The sequence below is a fragment of the Clarias gariepinus genome, chromosome 19 (genome assembly GCF_024256425.1).
Source record: "Clarias gariepinus isolate MV-2021 ecotype Netherlands chromosome 19, CGAR_prim_01v2, whole genome shotgun sequence".
In the NCBI taxonomy this organism is placed as follows: domain Eukaryota; kingdom Metazoa; phylum Chordata; class Actinopteri; order Siluriformes; family Clariidae; genus Clarias; species Clarias gariepinus.
Genome location: NC_071118.1, coordinates 18,429,976 through 18,451,300, shown reverse-complemented (window position 1 = coordinate 18,451,300; position 21,325 = coordinate 18,429,976). Strand labels below are relative to the sequence as shown.

Sequence of the window (21,325 nt, the reverse complement as noted above, 5' to 3'; positions counted from 1 at the left end):
AAACACCAGTGTCAATTAACTATAGTAGGAGCGGCCTCATGCGGTGTGGTGTCACATTGCCAGGCATTTGAGATTGGCCTGATTTCAGAAGGGGCATGTTATTTTAATAAATAAAAAGAAAATCACTGGGCGGCTCTTTATCATCGTAGAGTGGTTGTGTACACACTCTCCTAACACACATTTCCGTCCAAACAGCTTGAAAAAGTGCATGTAGGACCGTATGACCCCTTTAAACACTGAGACTGTGTTTGAGTCCTGAACACTATTTGAAAGGCTATACCATAACTTTGGGACTTTGTAAGAAAAAGCTCTGCCCCCTGCTGTAGTTTTAATAATATGTGGTACTGACAAGCAGCCTGCATCCTTTGATCGAAGTAGGCGTGGCGGATTGTAAGACACTAGCAGATAGTGTGGCGCATGACCATTTAATGCTCTATACGTCAATAGTAGTATTTTAAAATCTATGCGAAATTTCACATGAAGCCAATGCAATGTGGATAAGATAGGGGTGATGTGGTTGTATATTCTGGTTCGAGTGAAGACTCTCGCTGCTGCGTTCTGGACTAACTGAAGCTTGTTTATGCACCTAGTTGAACAACCAGACAGTAGGGCGTTACAGTAATCCAACCTAGAGGTGATAAAAGCATGTACTAGATTTTCTGCATCGTTTGGTGACAATATATTTCTTATTTTGGCAATATTTCTGAGGTGAAAGAATGCTATCCTGGTAATATTATCTACATGTGCTTCAAATGAAAGGCTAAAATCTATAATCACACCAAGGTCTTTTACTGTTGCATTTGATGGAACAAAAAGCCCATTTAAAATCAGTGTGATCAGAAAGCTTACTTCTAGCTGCTTTTGTTCCTTTGACTAGAACTTCTGTCCCATCAGGCTTAAGCAGAAGGAAATTAATTAACATCCAATCTCTTATGTCCTGCACACATTGCTCAACTTTAGTAAACAGTTTTTTCTCGTCTGGTTTTGCTGAAACTAATAATTGTGTGTGATCAGCATAACAATGAAAACTAATACCATGTTTATGAATTATGTTGCCCAAAGGAAGCATGTAAAGGGGAAAAAAGCAGTGGGCCAAAAACCGAACCCTGTGGAACACCAAACTCCACTACTTTTTTTGTAGCACTAGTCTGGCAACATTACTTTTCAGTCCATTGACAAGTTGTAAACACTTTGTTTATGGGCATATAGATATTTAAAACCAAGTGATATAGACTACATTTTAAAGTGGTTGCTTCCTAAAAGATTCAGTGATGCAGATAATGAGTAAAGTCTTTCTTAATGTGCTATTGTTTATTGTTATGCGTAGCTTACATATTCTTTTTAGGCTAATTTAAACTTTTCCATTAGGAACCTTGGATTTTGTTCCGGAAGCATGCTTGTATATCAAAACACAAATAATGGAAACTCAGATGATTCGTTCCACAACCCAAATATATGAATAGAAAAATAATGAATACATTCAAGTATAAAGTTAAACTAAAACAAAAGTTTAGTAATGCAGAGCCGGCAGTTCTGTAACTTATGCCTTTATTGACAACAGCAGTGTAGAACACGCACACACCAACCCTCCCTCCCTATGCGAGCATGTGCCCCTCCTCATAAATGCGCGCACACACACATGCACACACACAAAATGTATAAAAAAAAATTTGCTCATCTTGTGGAACCCTTGCAAACCGGGTTACTCGCATTCCGAGGTTTCACTTTATATTGTTTCTAAATATCAAAATAATATTATATATACATAGAACATACACACACATATATACTTAGCAAAAAAAGAAATGTCCTCTGACTGTTTTTACTTTCAGTAAACTTAATGTGTAAATATTTATATGAACACTAAAAGAGTCAACACCATAAGACATAACCTAAAAATGTTTCACAATGTGTCCCTGAATGAAGGGAGGCTCAAAATCAAAAGTATCAGTCAGTATCTGGTGTGGCTACCAGCTGCTTGAAGTACTGCAGTGCATCTCCTCCTCATGGACTGCCTATTGCGGACAGTCTGAGCACTGATGGAGGGATTGTGTTCCTGGTGTGACTCGGGCAGTTGTTGTGGCCATTCTGTACCTGGCAGGTGTGATACTCGGATGTACCAATCCTGTGCAGGTGTTGTTACACGTGGTCTTCCACTGCGAGGATGATCAGCTGTCCTTCCTGTCTCCCTGTAGCGCTGTCTTAGGCGTCTCACAGTGCGGACATGGCAATTTATTGCCCTAGCCACATCAGCAGTCCTCATGCCTCCCTGCAGCATGCCTAATGCACGTTCACGCAGATGAGCAGGGACCCTGGGCAATCTTTTTTGGGTGTTTTTTACAGTCGGTAGACAAGTCTCTTTAGCGTCCTGCGTTTTTAGACCTGTGACCTTAAATGCCTACTTTCTGTAAGCTGTTAAGGTCTTAAAGACCATTCCACAGGTGCATGTTAATTAATTGATTATGGTTAATTAAACATGCATGGAAAACATTGTTTAAACCCTTTACAATGAAGATCCGTAAAGTTATTTGGATTTTTACATTATTTACATTATTGTTGAAATACACAGTCCTGAAAAAGGGACGTTTCTTTTTTTGCTGAGTATATATGTTATATTACATATAACTTGTACACCAAAGCTACTTACACATTTTGTTTGCTAAAAGCGACTAATATTTGGGTCTTATACAGTAATCAAATCAGAAAATTATCACAAGATTACCTGTGAAAAATAATAGTTAAATTATTCGACTAATAAATTAATGACTAAATGAATAAATAAATGTATTAATGAATACGTAAGGCACCTATTGTATTTTTAAATATAATTTATCTTGGACCTGTCTTCTTTTGCAGCCCTTCCTGTGTCAAATAAAGTAGAAAACATTCAAAATGTTACTTCCTCCAGCTTCCCTTCATCCATATCAAGCAATTACAAGAACACATCAGAAATCCAAAACTTAAAATTGACCAAAGTTGCTACTACTCAGCTCCCTTCCATCCCTACAACAGCAGACACGACACCAACAGCTCCCAAACCAATAAATGCATCAGAGGTGACCTCAGAAGACCTTAAGCTTACTGTGTTGAACTCAAGTGTGGCAAATTTAACTTACCTTTCTGAATCCAAACCTGAAGATTTGAATGTTACAACCTTTCTTGATGAGATCAACACCATTGGTGATGTGAACTCTAACGATGATGGCCCTGATGAAGATGGTAATTACATGGGTCTTAAGAAGAATAGCCAACAGGACAAAAATAAAATCCGTGCTAAAGACAAAACTGGAAATATCGATGTCCACATGAAGGACACCACCATCTATGCCACTCAAGATGAAGACTCGCACTTCTTTTTTCACCTGGTGATCATTGCTTTGCTGGTGGCCATAGTGTATATCACCTACCACAATAAAAGAAAGGTATGTCAGTCATAATGTAACCATACTCAGTTTTTGGTTCATGGTTGTGGAGAGTGGCAAACTGACATGGGTAAACACTAGGGTTGGGTATCGTTTGGGTTTTTTTCTATACCAGTGCCAAATCGATACTTTTAAAACGTTACCAGTGCCAAAACGGTGCCTGAACTGATACTTTACAAAAGCCAAGAAATTATGGTGGATGACTCAAGAATACATTTTTATTAAACAAAAAATTGAATGTTTAAAATTTTACAATATATTATTACCATATATATATATATATATATATATATATATTCATTTATTTTTATATTATATATATTCCTCCAACCTCTCCTTAGTCAAATTAGCCTTCTTTGCAGTGGTAAATGTTGTAAATGTCACTGTTGTAGTACTACTAGTACTAGCTGAAAAGCCATAATTATAAACAGAATCCATGTTCCATTAGTATTTTACAAATCGTTTGACCATTTGTTAGCATAAATGCAAGATTTGCATTTAGCTATTAACATTACATTAGCCTACTAACCAGCGAAAAGGCTGCTGTCGTCATCATAATAATCGGTGGACTCCTTTTTCCTACGGTTGGTATGACTGGGGCTGGAGTCATCCACACCGATAGTGCCAGCTGTTGTCCGCAAGTTGTCAACCACGGTGCACGCCTATGCTTTTGAGTTTATTCCGTGTGCCCTCAAATGTTTCATTAGATTTGTTTCCCCCTTTACACGCAACTGTTGTGAAACATTTGCTGCACGTCGCGGTGTCAGAATCATTTCTTGTAAAATATAGCCACACTTTGGACCGTTTAGTTTTAGGCATTTTGACGAAATTTGTTTAATTTAGCAAGCTAAGATAGCGGTAGACCATTTGCTGCTGTCAGTGCAAGTGTAACATTAGTTGCATCACGCGCATCTTAGATTTTCTCTCATTTCCTGATGATTTGTGCTTTGAATTTTTTTATCTAATCTAGTAAACTTTTAATCTACAGAAATAAAATGGACAGTACCATTACTGCAACAATGTTTTGGATTTGTATTATCCAAGCTTTCCGAAGTTCTCAAGATTTTTCTAATAAAGGAAATAATTTTTCAGATCATTTCTGACACCCAATGATTGCAGTATTTAAATTTTACTAGCGATCATGTGTGTTGATGAATCTGATGCTTATTACAACTGTGTCATCCTAGCCCCAGAGAACAAATATTTCAATCGACAGTTCAGGCATTTAAGTGGAACCGTAATGAGACACCAAAATTCGCGTTCTGTTTCGGTCTGATACATACCGGTTATATAGGTACCGGTGCCGTATTGGAACTGGTTTTCGGTACCCAACTCTAGTAGACACTAAACAGAAAAAAAAAATTATCACCATAAAAGAAATAGCTTTTAGCAAATGAAAAGAATATAACCAACTAGGGCTGGGCGATATGGCTGAAAACTGTATCACGATATCAGTGTTTCATATCAGTCGATATAGATAATTATTGATATTTTTTATGACCCATTTAAAATGAGGACCAGGAGAAAAATATATTTTTCAATTAAACATTTTTATTTTAAACTTAACTTCCTTTGATCGTAAATAAAAAGTGTAATAAAATAGTGTGTGTTAAATATAAACAGAGAAACCTGAGAATTTAGTGCAAGTTTAGTGCTAGGAAGTTCACTAGCTCTTCACCTTCTAGTGAATAAAGTGTTTTTAAAATATGTGCAGTGTTTTGTAAACATAAATAAAACTGAGGTAGACTGAGATACATCTGTAATATATATAAAAAAAACCTGATACAGTACAGTAACATTGTTTGAAATATAAAACCTGCAGAAATATAAAAAAGTAACTCAAGTTATTATTACTCTAATCAATTCAATTCAATTTTATTTGTATAGCGCTTTTAACGATTTACATCATCACAAAGCAGCTTTACACAATCAAAAGAATCATACGATTGAAGTATATTTTCAGTCCAGGTTTTGTACACCAGCTGGTTGACCTTTTCTGGGTCTAAAGCTGCCCTGATGCATGTGACAATATTACCCCCAAGTACTAAAAATTCATTTGAGGGGGTGCTGGTGGCTGGGATGCACAAGAACTTTTTCGCCAACTGAGACAATCTGGGGAAGTTGTGTTCGTGTAGCCTCCACCAGTCCAGAGGGTTAGACTCACTGTCTGCATCAGGGCACATCAGGTACCTTTCTAGCTCACTCTCCACTTTTTGTTTTTCAGTGAGAGGCAAAGCATCATCTTCTTGACACTGTTTTTTGAAAAAGCTCCCCAATGACTTGCGTTGCTTCTTCACGTCTAGTGGCATAGGTGGTCCACTGACAGCCCCTCCTTCTGCACCTTGGTCTGCTGCTCCCTTAGAAGGCCCTGCCTGTGATTGGCCCTGGTCTACATCCATGATCTCAGACACAGCTCTCATTTGAATGGCCCCTACCTTCTCTGGTCTGATGTATTGTCCTTTAAACCTAGGGACCACGAAAGTAGCCATGTCCAGGAGATCATCTGTGTCAGGGTCAGCATATTTCTCATTGAGATAGGTCATTATTTTTGTCTTCAGCTCGAGTGTCCGCCTCATTAACTTTCAGTAAACTGGAGCGCAAAAGATGGAGCACAGGCTTCACATACGAGACCGTCACATATGACTTCCCAGAAAGGGAGTCTGTGAACTCCTGGAGAAGAATTAGGGCCGCATGCATTGACTCAAGGACATCAATATCCTGCCACGTTGGGATCAGGTGCCTGTTGTTTTTGTCAGAAGACAAAACTTCAGTGATGGCCTTTTGTTGCTCTAGGATCCTTGCCACCATCTTTTGTCTTGAGCCCCACCTGGTTGGTGACTCTGTGACCAGCTGGTGTGTGGGAAGATGAAGACGTTCCTGTGCTTTAGAGAGCGCACTCTTTTTCTTCCACGAGTAAGAAAAGGTAGATACTTTTACCACTCTTTTACCATTTCCTGCAGCACCTGCAGAAAAACAATGCCAGTGTTAATAACTGATAATAGATCACACACAGAAACATGCACACAGAGTCACGTGTGTAAAGCTGCTTTCATAGATCATAATATATAATCTCAATGACTGGCTAATAAAATCACTATAGGAACCAACAACGATGGCGAGCATTAAAATGACAAAGCTACTCACCAATACCAGAGTGCAAACGATGGCCAAAACACTGCAGCTGTGTCCAGTTGTTCAGTGTAGTCGCCTTTACTACATTTGCCCCGCTGTCTGTGGTGATGCACACCATTTTGTGCACACACTTCTCCTGTATGATCTTCGGGGAAGTATGCAGTCTTAAGGCATCTGGTTTTTAAACCCCATTTCTTGTCTATGAAGGGAATGGTCAAGCTAATGTATGGCTCAGAAATACGGCTTGACCACAGGTCAGAGGTTGTTGCAAAGTACTTGGCTGACAATATTTCTTGCTGCACAGATTCTTTGCACATTACATACAGCTTAGGAATGGCAGTCTTAGAAAAGTACTTTCTGCCAGGAAGAATATAGCGTGGGTCAAGCACGTGTATAAGCTTTTTAAAACCTGGCTTCTCTACAGTGCTAAGTGGAAGCATGTCTTTGGCTATATGATATGCCACTGCCTCCATTATATCTTTATACCATTTAGATTGTTTGTCATAAGGCACTGATGCAGAGTACCTGTCCATGGTGGTCTTCTGCTTGTGTGGTGTTGCAGCTACAGATGTTGTTGGTTGAATACGGCTGTGCTCCAAAGGGTGAGCGCGGCTACGGTGGTACATCAAGTTCGTGGTATTACCAGTCTTGGTGGGGACGACGGACTTGCATAATTTGCAGACAACATTGGTCTGACTACGGTCAGACTTATAATATCCAAAAAACTGCCATACTGGCAAGCTGACTTTTCCTTTTTTATTTACAATTTCCTTGCTCGCTGCGGGACTCATTTTCTGTTTAAGAGGAATCCAGCAGATCAGCACGAGACAACAATATGGCGCAACCAAATGTGATACTGTTACATGATTGGCTGTTAGCGTATTACTCCCTCCGTTGCTAGGTTACCAGAGAGCGAGTGCCTTTGTTAATGCAACCAAACTAGTGTAACAGACCTAACTTGATTTTGTTATATTGCGCTAATGTTAGATGGGCGCTTGTGATGTGCATATGTGTGTGTGATGCATTTATCTCCTCGGGGCTTGCCGTAGAAGGATTAAAAAGGATTTTGTGTGCTTTCGGTTTTATTGTTTTTATATTACGAAGTGTTTGGGCAAGCCCGGTAAGAATGCTCAGTCACGTTAGCTTCGCAACCTCTGTTTTCTTCCGACAAAGAAAATATCGAACGTTTTATCAAACACATTTTTTATTGATATCGATCACGTGTCTATCGCGAAACATCGTTATCATTTTATTGCCCAGGCCTATAACCAACCATCCAATCTCTCTCCGTACCTTCCCTACATTCCCACCTAGTCTAATAGGAATCGGTCTATTTATAGGTACCGCTGACAGCGGTGATATAGTAGGTAGACAACCAGAATGGGTATTACCGTCGCGCTCACTGCGTGGGAAAACGGCAGCAGCCAAAATAAATCAGTTGCATTTAAAAGTCATTAGTGAAATGACCACCAGGTGGCGCAAAGTGACATTTTGCACCGCAGTTTTAAATACTGTATAATTAAGTCATAAAAAAGTCTTAACAATATGTTGTATCGAAGAAATACTACAGTGATTGTAATTTCCACATCTGAGAACTTTATACAACAAAAATTTAAAATCCTAATCAAAGCTAGTGATATTTATTGTATAATAATGATAAAAAAAAAACATTGGTTAAATGCTGTTTGGACAGATGATCAAGTTTACTAGCTGAAAATTTTATTTGTACAAAGAATGAACTGTTATATAGCCTATCTCTGTTTGTATCTGTTATTTAAAAAAAATACATCAAACTTTAAATAAAGAAATAACTGGTAAAATAGACTTTCAGAATAAAACATTACAATAACTCAAAAAAGATGCACTAAAAATGTTATGTTGTTTGAAAACACATTGTTGGGTGGTTTATGCTGGGTTAAAATTCTGGGTTATTTCGGGTACTTTAAACACATTGTTGGGTTGCTCATGTTGGGTCAACTGGGATGTAGTGAGTCATTTACAAATGAACACCTGGTTGGGTTATTTTGACCCAACAACTGGTTTATCCTTTATTCTCTGGTTTCTCCAAACGGCAGCCTGCAAAATGTTTGGAATATTACTGTTATTGTGTCACAAGTGTAGTTTTCGGAGATTTGAGCTTTAGTACATCTCCCGGCGGTCTGCGCATAGCACCGGCCCAACGCAGCCTCGGAAAGAATTTCTAAACGTGGGCTATTTATTTTTGTACTTACAATATTTGTTAATTTCATTTAAATTAGGTTTGGGCTTGGGATTTTTATTTGGTATCTGTAATGGGTTCGACCCTATTGCACGGGCGGCATCATGAAGCACGTACACGAGGCGAGGTTTTATGGGAGAAAGCATCATTTATTTAGGTAAAATAGGAAAGAAAAGCGTTAAAGCAGGGAGGAAAGAAAAAAAGGGAAGGAATGAAGTGCACGTGCAGGTCTGGGGGCAGTGCCATGCTGGCATGCGGTCACACAGGGTGGCAGAAGGTAGCGCTCCTGCACGGCGTGAAGGCGTCGCGGGAGCGCGGGGATCGAAGGGCGGATTTTCAGTGCCCTGTTCAAAATCCATGGGGCGCATCACATCGCTGAACACACATGCCATTCCTGCTCCACCGTATCATGTCCTTCTCCGCGCCTTGCTTTTATAATGCGGAGCAAGCCCGAGATCCTATTTACGTTAATTATCTCCAGCTGGCCCGAATAGGCGGATCCGTCCCTTTGCATACCTACAGAAGGGGGTGCCATCTATCTAGGGAGCCTACGAAGTGAGCGAGGAGCGTTAGTGGATTTGGGCGCACAGCCTGACATATCGTGATCCTTCTCTTTAACTTCCTACGTACGCGCTCAGCCGCACGCATAAAGTTAAGACATGCGTCGGGGGGAAAAACAGCAAAGTGATGAAGGTAATCCTGTATTCTCGTCGTCTCTGCAGCAGTGGATGCACATATGATTCACTTTTTCATACTAATTACATAATCTAAAATTTGTTTTCCATAAGTTTAAAAGTAGACATTTCGCTTTCAAAGTATATATTTTTTTCACGTCTGTGATTCGAATATACACGGTTCATATTCTGACGAGTTCCCCGAAAACAATACAGAATAGCGCACCCTGTTTACTTTCATTATTTTACAAAATCATAAAGCTTTTTTGTCATTGTGACGCCTAAAATAGATGCAGGATAATTTTTTATAGTTTAAATAAAAATGTTTTACTAAACGCGGGCTATTGTTGTGTTAGGTTTTAAATGATGAAGTGTGTTCGAGCTACGTTTTAAGCTAATAGAAGAAGAGTTATTTCTTGTTGTGTCCGCTGCACCTTGATACACTTATCACGATCGACCGGGATAGACAAACACACACACACACACGCAGGCATGATGTCTGAAGATCTCTGTTTATTCTCAGCAAAGAAAGCACATTTAAATGGTACTATGTCCCGAACATCAAAAGAACCAGTCATTAACATGTCAGTCATAGAGGGACCCGGAGACAGACAGCTGAGAGGAGATGCATTTGCATTCTCCTGATTAAACAAAAGGGTTCTAGCAGACAAGAGCCATTTGGATGTATCCTCGTTTGGATACAGGATATAGAAAGTGTTACCACAGAAGGCATAAGGAAGCACAGTGAGGGGTCTGTTCTCAGAGCACAGGAATCTTCTTATTATATTACATTGTCTTACAATGTTATAAAACCTTACAGTGCCCCCTTAAATTCTTACAGAATTTACTACAATTTGACAATAACATGACGACAAATGAACAGTCAGGCATTGGCATAGAGGAGATTTACGAAATAAAAAAAAAAAAAAAAAAATGTAACTAATCAAAACCCTGTGCCTGTGTAAAGAAATGAGAAGATATGACACCTTTTGTGGTGTCTTCATGACGCCTGTGGTTCTATTAAGCTACAGGAACTGATAATTAACTTCCTCTCTGTGAGTGTAGATGTTTGGCTTCATGGTCTGGGGAACTGGTTTTGAATGGAATCTATTGATAAAAGACCAGAAGGACTGGAGATGGCCTGCTGAATTCTTAAACGAAGGTTTGGAGTTCAGGGCTCGGTCTCTAGAGGTAAATATTACAATATTGTTTACGAGGTAAGGTCGGGAAAAATCAGTGTCTAAAACATCCAAGTCATCTTCCAAGCTGATCTCTTTTTAGACCCAGATACTTTGCGTATAGTAGAGAGTCAGTTGGAGCCCAGAAGAGAGGTTACTAGCACTTCATTATGGGCCCGTGCCTCCAATCCTTCACTACAGAAGATGCGCATCAGCATATAAATCAGTATGATCTCAGATTAGAGTTACATATGGATGATTCAGGGATATCTCTGATGAATTGTGCCAGAATTCCACCTTGTCTGATGTTGCTATGAGAAAGCCTTTGGTTAGACATAAGCAACATTCATAAATTTCATTGGACACAATAAAGTCAACCATCAGCTGATCCAATGAAATTTCTGTATCTGAAATAAAAGAAAAGGTTGTTTAATGGCATCACACATTGTCACAATTTTTTATGTGGCCTGCTTCCTTCCAGTGTGCTTACGATTACGATGAAATCTTTCTGCTGCTGTTTTGTCTGTAAAAGCAATATAGTTATGTGTAAACAAGAGTACAGTCATATAGAACATGAAAGACATGAATCTTTGTCACATAGAATCTGTTCAAATGTTTGTCATGTTAGGTGTGTTAGTTTTAATATTAGTTGTTAGTCAGTCAGTTCTTTGTCTGTGTCAGGAGTGCATGCCGCTCTGTCATGAGCTCTCAAGCCGTCTTGTGTTTAATTTAGAGTAGCGAAGCTCAACGCTGCATAATTTGGTATCTAACTTGTACCAATAATTTCTCAATCATGAATTAATCTATTTACTTACTTATTTTTGTTACTGCAGTCATTATATTGTGTGCACAAATGTAATAATTTTTTACGCATGCTTTGATTATTGATGAATTGTAGTGTATCAAAGTTAGGCGGACACCTCAAGATGGTCGGTTTAATTACGGACACTTTAAGCTCGTTTCATTGAATTATTCCAGAATATATACCTTTTTATTTATTTTTCTTACGGGTTCGAACAGAGTGAATAAGTATATACTGTAGAGTAATTCCATCTCAAATGCAATCACCAAGTTCCTTGAGTGTGAGGTCACTCATGGAGTTGGTCGGAGATAATTCAACTTTCTGATCAGTATGAACCTGAATGTTTCAGTTACAGAATACTGTTTGACAGTGATACATGTATCTTACATGTACCACCATAAAATGACACATTTACTGGTAGATAAGGCCTATTGTGTAGATCCATGTACATTCTCTGTATACAAAATGTGTATCAAATCGTAAAACATTTGCAAAACCTGGACAATTAATTTTTTGATGATTTCTATAAAACAGGGCATAACACACCCGTTTTTTATTTATTTTCAAGATGAGGTGATGTGAAGTAACCCCTATTTTTTTGAGTAACATATATACATGCAGACCTTGGGTTCTGGGGGGTCGAAAAGGGGTACCCCCAAAGATGTATCTCCATAACCACAAGAGATAGCCAAATTCTGATTCAGAATGCAGAATCTGAATCTACATGGAAAATTACATAAATATACCCAGTTTCATCTCCATATGACATATAGCAAGTGAGTTATTAAGGGAAAGGCACGTCTCAAACCGCGTTGCGGCCAAAAATCAAGATGGCTGCCATTTTTTTAACGAGTGGGAGTTGGGACAAAAAAATTGGGGGGTTTTATTTTCATGGCAATACCAACAATTGGTAAAAAAATCAGCAAAATCTGTGATCATGTGGTGGAACCCATTGGTTGATTTGAGATGGAATCACTCTGTAATTTATAGGGGTATTATCAAAAATGTGCAATAGCTCCCGTTCCTGATAACAATATCAGGAATATGAATTCTATTTAAAACTCACGTGTCTCTACACCTTTGGAGATTATTCACACATTTATCAAATACCAATATAATGAGTATATATTTAAAACTGAAGAATACTGTAATTTATAAGTGTATTATCAAAAATGTGCAATATTCCCGCGTTCCTGATAACACTATCAGAAATATGAATTATATTTAATAATCACGTGCCTCTACACCTTTGGAGATTATTTACACATTTATCAAATCCCAATATAGTGAATTAATAAGGCATGCGGCCAATCTAGCCTGTTTCTGAGAACACTCTCAGAAAAACGAACCTCAGGTGTGTCTGCACGCCTCTACGTCACGGAGACAATAAAAATCATGCACATCCCACGTGTATAACTGCAACTGCACGCGGCTTCCTGTTCCAAAGAACACTCTAAGGAATATGGCTATAACCAATTAATTTATTCATTTTCTAACACACGCCCCTCTACGTCAGGGCCAGCTTATACACAAAGTGCACGCTACAAATGCCTCACTAAATTACAAATATTGTAATGCATAAATTACGTAAACAACAGAAGTTAGCAAACGTAGAACTTTTAAAACACACCTGAAGGAGTGCCTCTCCTCTAACGGGACGCGGTTTTGATGATGTAGTTACTCTGCGACGACAGCACTGTGTATGTTTTCAGCTTATTGCTAACAACACTGGTTCAGTTTTAGTTAAAAAGCCTAGTTTTATCTATATCTTTCAATTAACCACAATCACTATAGTCGCTGTAATTTGAATTTATAAATCAATGCGAGTAATGCCAAAAACAACGTGAGAAAAAAAACTAATTAACATGCATAGGTTTTTTTTATTTTATTTTTTTTAATATGCCCCAAATATACGTCAATTTACTATTGGACTAGCCCCCTTAAATTACCAAAGGGAATTTAAATTAATTTGAATTTTTTATAAAAGGAAACGGAAACCAATAAATGCAGCTTTAAAAAAAAAAAAAAAAATTTATTTCAGGTATAGCAGGTGAACAAAAAAAAATTATCTATTAGTATTAATTTACGATTATTATTACTATTATTATTATTAATGTATTTATTTGTTTTCATGTTTTTTTTAGTATCAGAATCTATTGAAACTAAAAAAACTAATTAAAATGTTATGTGGCTAGACTTTATTTGTGTCTAGTGTTGCTACACAAAACTGTTCAAAATCTTCTTTCTGCCTGTACTTCGTCTCTAACAGTTACTTCTCGATAAAGTCCTTATTCCTTCTATGCACATTTCCAAAGTATTCTAATTTGGCCTCTCTAATTTTCTTTTCAAACTGCCCTACATGCACTGTTCCTCCAATATACACATTCCAAATCCTGTCCATTCTTGTCACTCTCAAAGCAAATTGTACTATCTTTAGCTCCGCCCCTGCAGCCCTGTTTCCTTTCTTTTCATCAGCACCAATGTCTACAAACCATACAACACTGCTGGTTTCACAACAATTCTATAAACCTTTATTTTCCTACTTGCTTATACCTTTCTGGCACAGATAATTTCTGTTACTGTTCTCTGCTTGGACTCTCATCTTCGCACAAAACTGCTCTCAATATTTGTTAAATTCAGGCACTCCAGATTTTCAGTTTGTAATATTCCAAACAAGTGACAACATCGTGCAACATTACTTAGGCCAAGTTAGTATCAGGAACAAAGCACAACAGTGGAACACTGCCACCTACTAAACATGAGTATCAATGAGTAAAGCCCTCCAGATATTACTAGCCGAACAACTATCAAAATGACAACACACACATGCTCTATGCATTCACAGTCCCTGGTGATGACCGTCATGTTAAAACCTGAATTTTAAGCACTTAACTTGCATGTAGTAAATGTACACATGTAGATTATAACCTTGACAGACAGATGTTGCTTCAGCACTGACATTGCATGGCGACAAAACAATACAAGCACACTTAATGTCAGTAATACAACACTACAATTAAATAATACTACAGTAGATCTATGATGGAGAAAAAAATCAACATGGAATAATACCAAAGCTAACTACAAGCAAGCCAACATTTATCATGAATATCTTGAAGAAGAACAACATGAAAAACAACTGAACTGTATGTAAATTTAATTTGACACCACAACAAAGCTTTTTTAATTCAAAACACTGCGGATGTTTCTTTAAACATGACGTGACGAAAGTTATATAAAACTTGCTCCGGAAAACAAAAGCTTTTATAGAGCAAAGAGAGCACATTTAACCTGTGCTATGTCCCGAACATCAAAAGAACCAGTCATTAACATGTCAGTCATAGAGGGACCCGGAGACAGACAGGTGAGAGAAGATGCATTTGCATTCTCCTGATTAAACAAAGGGGTTCTAGCAGACAAGAGCCATTTGGATGTATCCTCGTTTGGATACAGGATATAGAAAGTGTTACCACAGAAGGCATGGGGAAGCACAGTGTGTCTGTTCTCAGAGCACAGGAATCTTCTTATTAGATTACATTGTCTTACAATAATATAAAACCTTACATGTTGTTTATCTCCTGCTCTTTAATTTCCTACGTAGTCTAATCAGCGCTCAACCGCACGCATAAAGTTTTCCAAAGAGGAATTTTGTTGTACTAAATAATATTTATGCAGTATAATCAGGGGCTCTTATTTCTATTTATCCTGGGATGTTGTTCTTTTAGTGTTACTGTGTGTGCTTTACAATGGCAGACAACATTTAAATGCAAATTCATCACCCTCCTCAGGTGTGAATTAGCTGTTCTCACCTATACATTCAGAGAAACTTAAATGCACCCCACCCTCACCTGCAGTGATTTGGGCCTCTTTTTAAATTTGTGCAAATTTCATCTTCTGGATTCTAAATTCTAAAATTGACATTATTACTATTTTTAATCCCTGGAATAGAAATGGAGATTTTCCTTATCATAATATAAATTGTATTGGTCAGTTTCAAATTTTATCATTACAATATGCAGTGAAATGCTTGTACGACCACCAGTGACCTTAAAAAAGAGAACTAAAGCTTATAGATAAGAAATTAATAATAAATGATATATAAATGAATTTATGAATAAAAATTAAATTGAAAATTAAATTTAACTGAGATAAAAATTGAAATAAAATTAGAACAATACTGTACATAAAAATAGAAATAAAAACAGAAATATACTGTACAATAGAACATTTACAATATAGCAAATATAGAGAAAAAATATGAATTGTAAAAATTTTGCAATTTGGTGTAAAAAAAGACTGAGGGTGGGCAAAAAGTGCAAAAAGTCCTTTAATAAAAATAATTGTGTTATTAAAGTGACTTATTAAAGTGTCTTTGTGCAATGGTCCAGAATGAAAACATAAATATGTAAGTGTAGGTGTGCATGAATGTGTCCATAGTGTCCATGAATGTCCAGTCAATTTTGGATGTTAAAAAGATTAGTATTAGTTCTGCATAGTGGTGTGGTTGAGAGACCTTATCGCCTGTGGGAAGAAGCTCCTCTTCAGTCTCTCTGTATCGGCCTTCAGGGAGCGGAATCGCTTTCCAGACCGCAACAGAGTGAACAGTCCATTGTTGGGATGGCTGAGGTCCTTCACGATCTTCCTGGCCTTGGTCCAGCTCCGCTTGCTGTAGATTGAGTGCAGGTCAGGAAGCTCGGTGCGGATGATGCGCTCAGCTGTCCTGCATGGTGCTGTTCTCGAACCAGGTCGTGGTGTTTCTCATCAGGATGCTCTCTATGGTGCAGGAGTAAAAATTCCTGAGCACCTTGGAGGGCAGTCTGAGTTGGAAGCTGCCGGACCTTTTTGACCACGGTGTTAATGTGACAGGGCCATGACAGGTCCTGCGAGATGTGAACACCCACCTCGGAAGCTCTCTCCCACTCTCTCCACTGGGCTCCTGTTGATGACGGGGTCTGGTAGTGCCTCTCCTGCTTTATACTGAAGTCCACTATCAGCTCCTTTGTCTTGCTGATGTTCAGGAGGAGATTGTTCCTCTGGCACCAGTTCTCCAGATTTCCAATCTCCTCAGGTAGGCCGTCTTGCCGTTGTTCGTGATCAGGCCAACCACGACAGTGTTGTCACCAAACTTTATGACGGCGGTGGAGTTGATAGTGGCCACGCAGTCGTAGGCGTACAAAGAGTACAGCAGGGGGCTCAGAACACAACCCTGGGGGGTCTCCAGTGCTGAGAGTGAGGGAGGCTGAGACATGTCCGCCCATTCTTACTGCCTGTGGTCTGCCAGTTAGGAAGTTGGAGATCCACTGACACAGAGATGAGCTATGTCCCTGGTGCTCCAGCTTGGTGGTGAGTGTGGAGGGAATTATGGTATTAAATGCTGAGCTGTAGTCGATGAAGAGCATTTTAACATAATTCCCTCTCCGAGTGTCCAGGTGAGTAAGTGATGTGTGGAGGAGATGAGAGATTGCATCGTCTGCGGAGTGGTTTGGGCGGTATGCAAACTGTAGAGGGTCCAGTGTGTTGGATAGTGAAGAAATTAGGGATGCACCGAAATTTCGGCCGCCGAAAATTTTCGGCCGAAATAGCATTATCGGTTTCGGCCGAAACGTAAGAAAGCGCCGAAAATAAAAGCCGAAATTGTCGCCACGCCTCTGCCATCCTCCCGTCTCGTTCGCGCTGTCATTACGCATCAAATACGGAGTATGTCGGCGGTTTGGAAGCACTTGGAAGCAAGTTTTGTTATTGTTAAACAGCCTTATTACTGTTATTTATTATCAATAAAAGTTTGATTGCTTAATTAATTTGTAGTTTTTTATACAAACAAAAAGAAAATATTTTAAACATGTTTTTTAATGAAGCCATTTTCGGTTTCGGTATCGGTTTTCGGCCAAGTGCATCCAAAAATTTCGGTTTCGTTTTCGGCCCAGAATTTCCATTTCGGTGCATCCCTAGAAGAAATGAAGTGTCTGACCAGCTGCTCAAAGCACTTCATCACTACTGAGGTGAGGGTTACAGGGCGATAGTCATTAAGAAAAGCAGGATGGAGTTTCTTCGGGACAGGAACAATGATGGACTCCTTAAAGCATGTGGGGATCACTGACTTGAGATAAGGAGATGTTGGATATCTCTCTGAACACAGGTGCCAGCTGGTCTGCGCAGGCTCTGAGAATACGACCTAAGATGCCATCTGGTCCTGCTGCTTTCCTGATGTTCACTTTCTTGAAGGCTCTCCTCACATCATGCTCGAGGATGATAAACACACTTTCGGTCTTCCTGTCTGCAGCTGTTAGCGCCGCTAGCATAAGCATCGCTAGCGTCCTTGGCTACAGCCTCAAAGCATGAAAGTGTTCACGCTCGTCTTACAGAGACACGTCCGCGTCGGTATACCGGTTGTTGATGTTTTATCGTCCGTTATTGTCCTTAGTCCCTGCCATAGATGTCCTATATGTCTGTAATCACTCTATACACAATCATTTTCTTTGATATTTTTTAAAATATTAAAAGTTTATATTTTATATATATAAAAAAGAATCCATTTGTATTTTCCATCTCTAAAATAGCATAAAAATCACGGGTTGTGTATAGAGTGATAAAAACAATACAACGCATGTTATGATGAGGATATTTCTCTTCTATTCCAGCGATTAAAAAATGGTAACAATGTCAGTTTTAGAATCCGCAGGACCTCAGTGGTTTGAGCACAACCTCTCGCGGGCACGCTTTTCTCTGAATACGCTGTGTTCACGGGGGTAAAAAACACGCATCTCGGTTTATTTATTTTACCCCCTTTTATTTGGGTTAAGTGACTGATGTGCCTAGCTTTTTTCAGCAGAGCTTCTGTTTCACTGAAAAATCCACGCCCTATTAACACGTCTCAACAGGCACACACACACACAAAGAAGGTAGACCAAACGTCAGCACGTCCCTCCCCCAAACAGCGCAGCAATAAGCATTTACTTACATCTAAACTGAGTTGTTTACATAAATTACCGATCAATAGCTCATGATGCATACATTTAAACAATTTACTCATGCAAATGTACATGTTTTACATGGAAAGTTACGAACTTGTTGCTGAATGATTTACTCCGATAAAGATACATATAAGAACTGTGGCAGCTGGCACATCTAAAAATAAATACAGGATTATTTTTTATAGTCTAAATAAATATGCTTTTTATAAATGTGGGCTATTCTTATCTACTTTTTTTTTGTTAATTTAATTTAAATAAGGTTTGGGCTCGGGGCGTTGAGCATCGTGATCCTGCTCTTTAAATTCCTTCCTAGTCTAATCAGCGCTCAATTGCACACAAAGTTTTTCAGAGTGCAGCGGCAGAAGTGGACTAATGATTATGAATGCGTCGGAAAAAACAGCAAACAGACTGACTCTGACCATTTTAATATTTAATTAATAAATTAGTTTTTTTTTTTTTGGTTTCGGCTGTGATAAAGGTGGTCATGTCATCATGTTGTCTCCGCACTAGTGGATGCTTTTATAATTTACTTTTCACACGAATTATAGAATCTAAAATAAGTTTTTCAATAGATTATATAAACGCAGACATTTCGCTTTCTATAAGTATATATTTTTCACGTCTGAGAGTCAAGTATACATGGAGTTTCAGTTCATTTTCTGACATGCTCAAGTTTACCGAAAACAATACAGAACAATGCTGTATCCCTGTTTGCTGTCTTTATTTAACAAAATCATAAAGTTTTTTCGTTATTGTGAGTGCACTTAAATAAAAGTAGTCTCTTATAAAGGCTATGTAGCTTATATAGTTTTCACACATTAATCTGACAATGTTTTAATTTTATGGTCATTTAGTTTCATTTATTTTAGTTAATAAATCTACTACAAATTTAAAGAACACAAAATATAAGATCCACACAAAACCCTACACGCATAGTTTTTCTAAGTGCACATAAAATCTAAAGGCTCAGTATGTTGACGTTTACTTTGGTTTAATTCTATCCTAAAAATATTTAATTACATTTAAATTGTAAATTTGTACTGTAATGTTAGTACTGTGATTATGAATTAGTTTAACTACAATGTTTCACTTCATTTTATCTGCAACTACGTGCGGCTCTAGACGAGCAGCGGCTCATTAATCCTGGAGAGAACGAACTAAGGCCTAAGGTCTCAGTTTATAGTTATATAGCGCCACTCAGCGGTAAAAGCCAGCAAACGCACAAACTCAAATGTTGTCGTTATGTGCTGCGAAGGTAAAAAGTACAATACCGCTTGTCTACTTACTGTAAGTGTGGTGTAGGCTCATTGATCGCAAGGCTCATTGATGCTTACTGACAAAGAAGGCAGCTCATCTGGTTCAATCCCACAGAAGAGCTACTGTAGCACAAACTGCTAAAAAGGTTTATTATTATTTAGCTTTGTATTTTTTTCCCCAGATTTAAACAATTGCCATCAAAAGCAGACATGCATGCACGTATGCTATTGAGCAATTTGCAGTCTGCTTTGCTTTAATTGTGCAAAAACATCTTGACCACCAACTTTACAGATCAGTTATTTGGGGGATTAAAAAAATATATTTTTAAAATTTGTTTATTGCTTTGCTTATACAGATAATGCTCTTGGCTCAGAGTCGGCGCTGGAGGGAAGGCCTTTGTACCCGCAGCATAGAATACCATCGGCTTGATCAGAACGTGGATGAGGCAATGCCTTCATTGAAGATGACCAACAATTATGTCTTTTAAACCAATCATATATCATAACATTTAAGATTATTATAATATCCTTTAAATATGAAGAGCTGGGTTTATTACTTGTGAATGGAAACTGCTTAATTTTTTTTTCAATAAAAGGATACTTTTGTGTATTTAGAAGTAATTAAAAAATGTTTTATTCAGTTTGGGCTAGTCCTCTTTGGGCACTCTCCTTTATGCATCTCATATTTCTTTATTGTTTTTTAAATATTCAGGAATATAACCTGCAAATGTTTTTCCATGGCTTTTAAGAGGGACCATGTCGCTGTTTAATTAATGTACTGATTATAAAATGTAATTAGCATGAAAGCAATCATTTTATTCCACTGATTAACATGAGGAAAGAGAACTGGGAGGAACTGCAGCAATTTTATAGTGAATGGAAATAATAGTTATGCTTGTTTTCCTAGCTGTAATTTTCTGACATGCAGATTTGCTTATGCTTATTGATATCAAAAATGTTTTAATAATTTTTATTATGTAATAATTATTGTAAAAAACACAGGAAAAGGAAAGTCTCTAGGCTATTATGCAGTTTTGGGGCTGGACCCTTATTTTTCTTGTGACATTAAATGTATTTACTATTTTATTTGCCTAATTTGTAAATATAATTTTGCATTTGAGTAACTGGACATGATAAATGTAACTTTTACTGTAAATTGTAGCCACTAAAGGGTGGTGTGGGTGATATACCAAAAACATTGTGCACCAACATGCTTCCATATCCACACAGTTGATAAGGCACAAAAGATTATCACTGCTCATGTAAATTAATTATCCTTATGAACTCAGTGAAATACACCTTACTAGCCTTGTTCAATATGCTGACTCAAACCTGTCTTAACTAGTGTCTAAATATCTAAAATTGTATGCTATTTAAAAAAAAAACAGATTCATAAGACATTAGTAATGAACTTATTTTGCTCAAATTTATGTTAAGGTTATAAACATTGGGTCATGTGTTGACTATCTGATACAATGTACTGGAAATAGCAGTTTTGATTCAATTTATTTTTATTTGTATATTGTTTTTAACAATAGTCACGTCGCAAAAGCAACTTTTCAGAATCAAAAGAAAATTATGGAAATGTGTATGAATTAAAATGAGCACATTGTCCCTGATGAGCAAGCTGAGGCTATAACAGTGTTAATAAAAAAAACTCCTGAGATCGCAA

At 37.9% G+C, this 21,325-nt stretch overlaps 1 protein-coding gene across 1 annotated transcript in view; it reads left to right on the top strand.

Annotated features, from left to right (window-relative positions):
* c19h5orf15 (chromosome 19 C5orf15 homolog) overlaps positions 1 to 20,443 on the top strand; it is a 32,255-nt gene extending 11,812 nt beyond the window's left edge. Inside the window, exons 2-3 of the mRNA XM_053478071.1 lie at positions 2,857 to 3,422; positions 20,010 to 20,443. Coding sequence (XP_053334046.1) covers positions 2,857 to 3,422; positions 20,010 to 20,141 — 698 coding nt within the window. The 3' untranslated portion in view covers positions 20,142 to 20,443. The remainder of the gene's footprint in view (positions 1 to 2,856; positions 3,423 to 20,009) is intronic.
* The last annotated feature ends 882 nt before the right edge of the window (positions 20,444 to 21,325 follow it).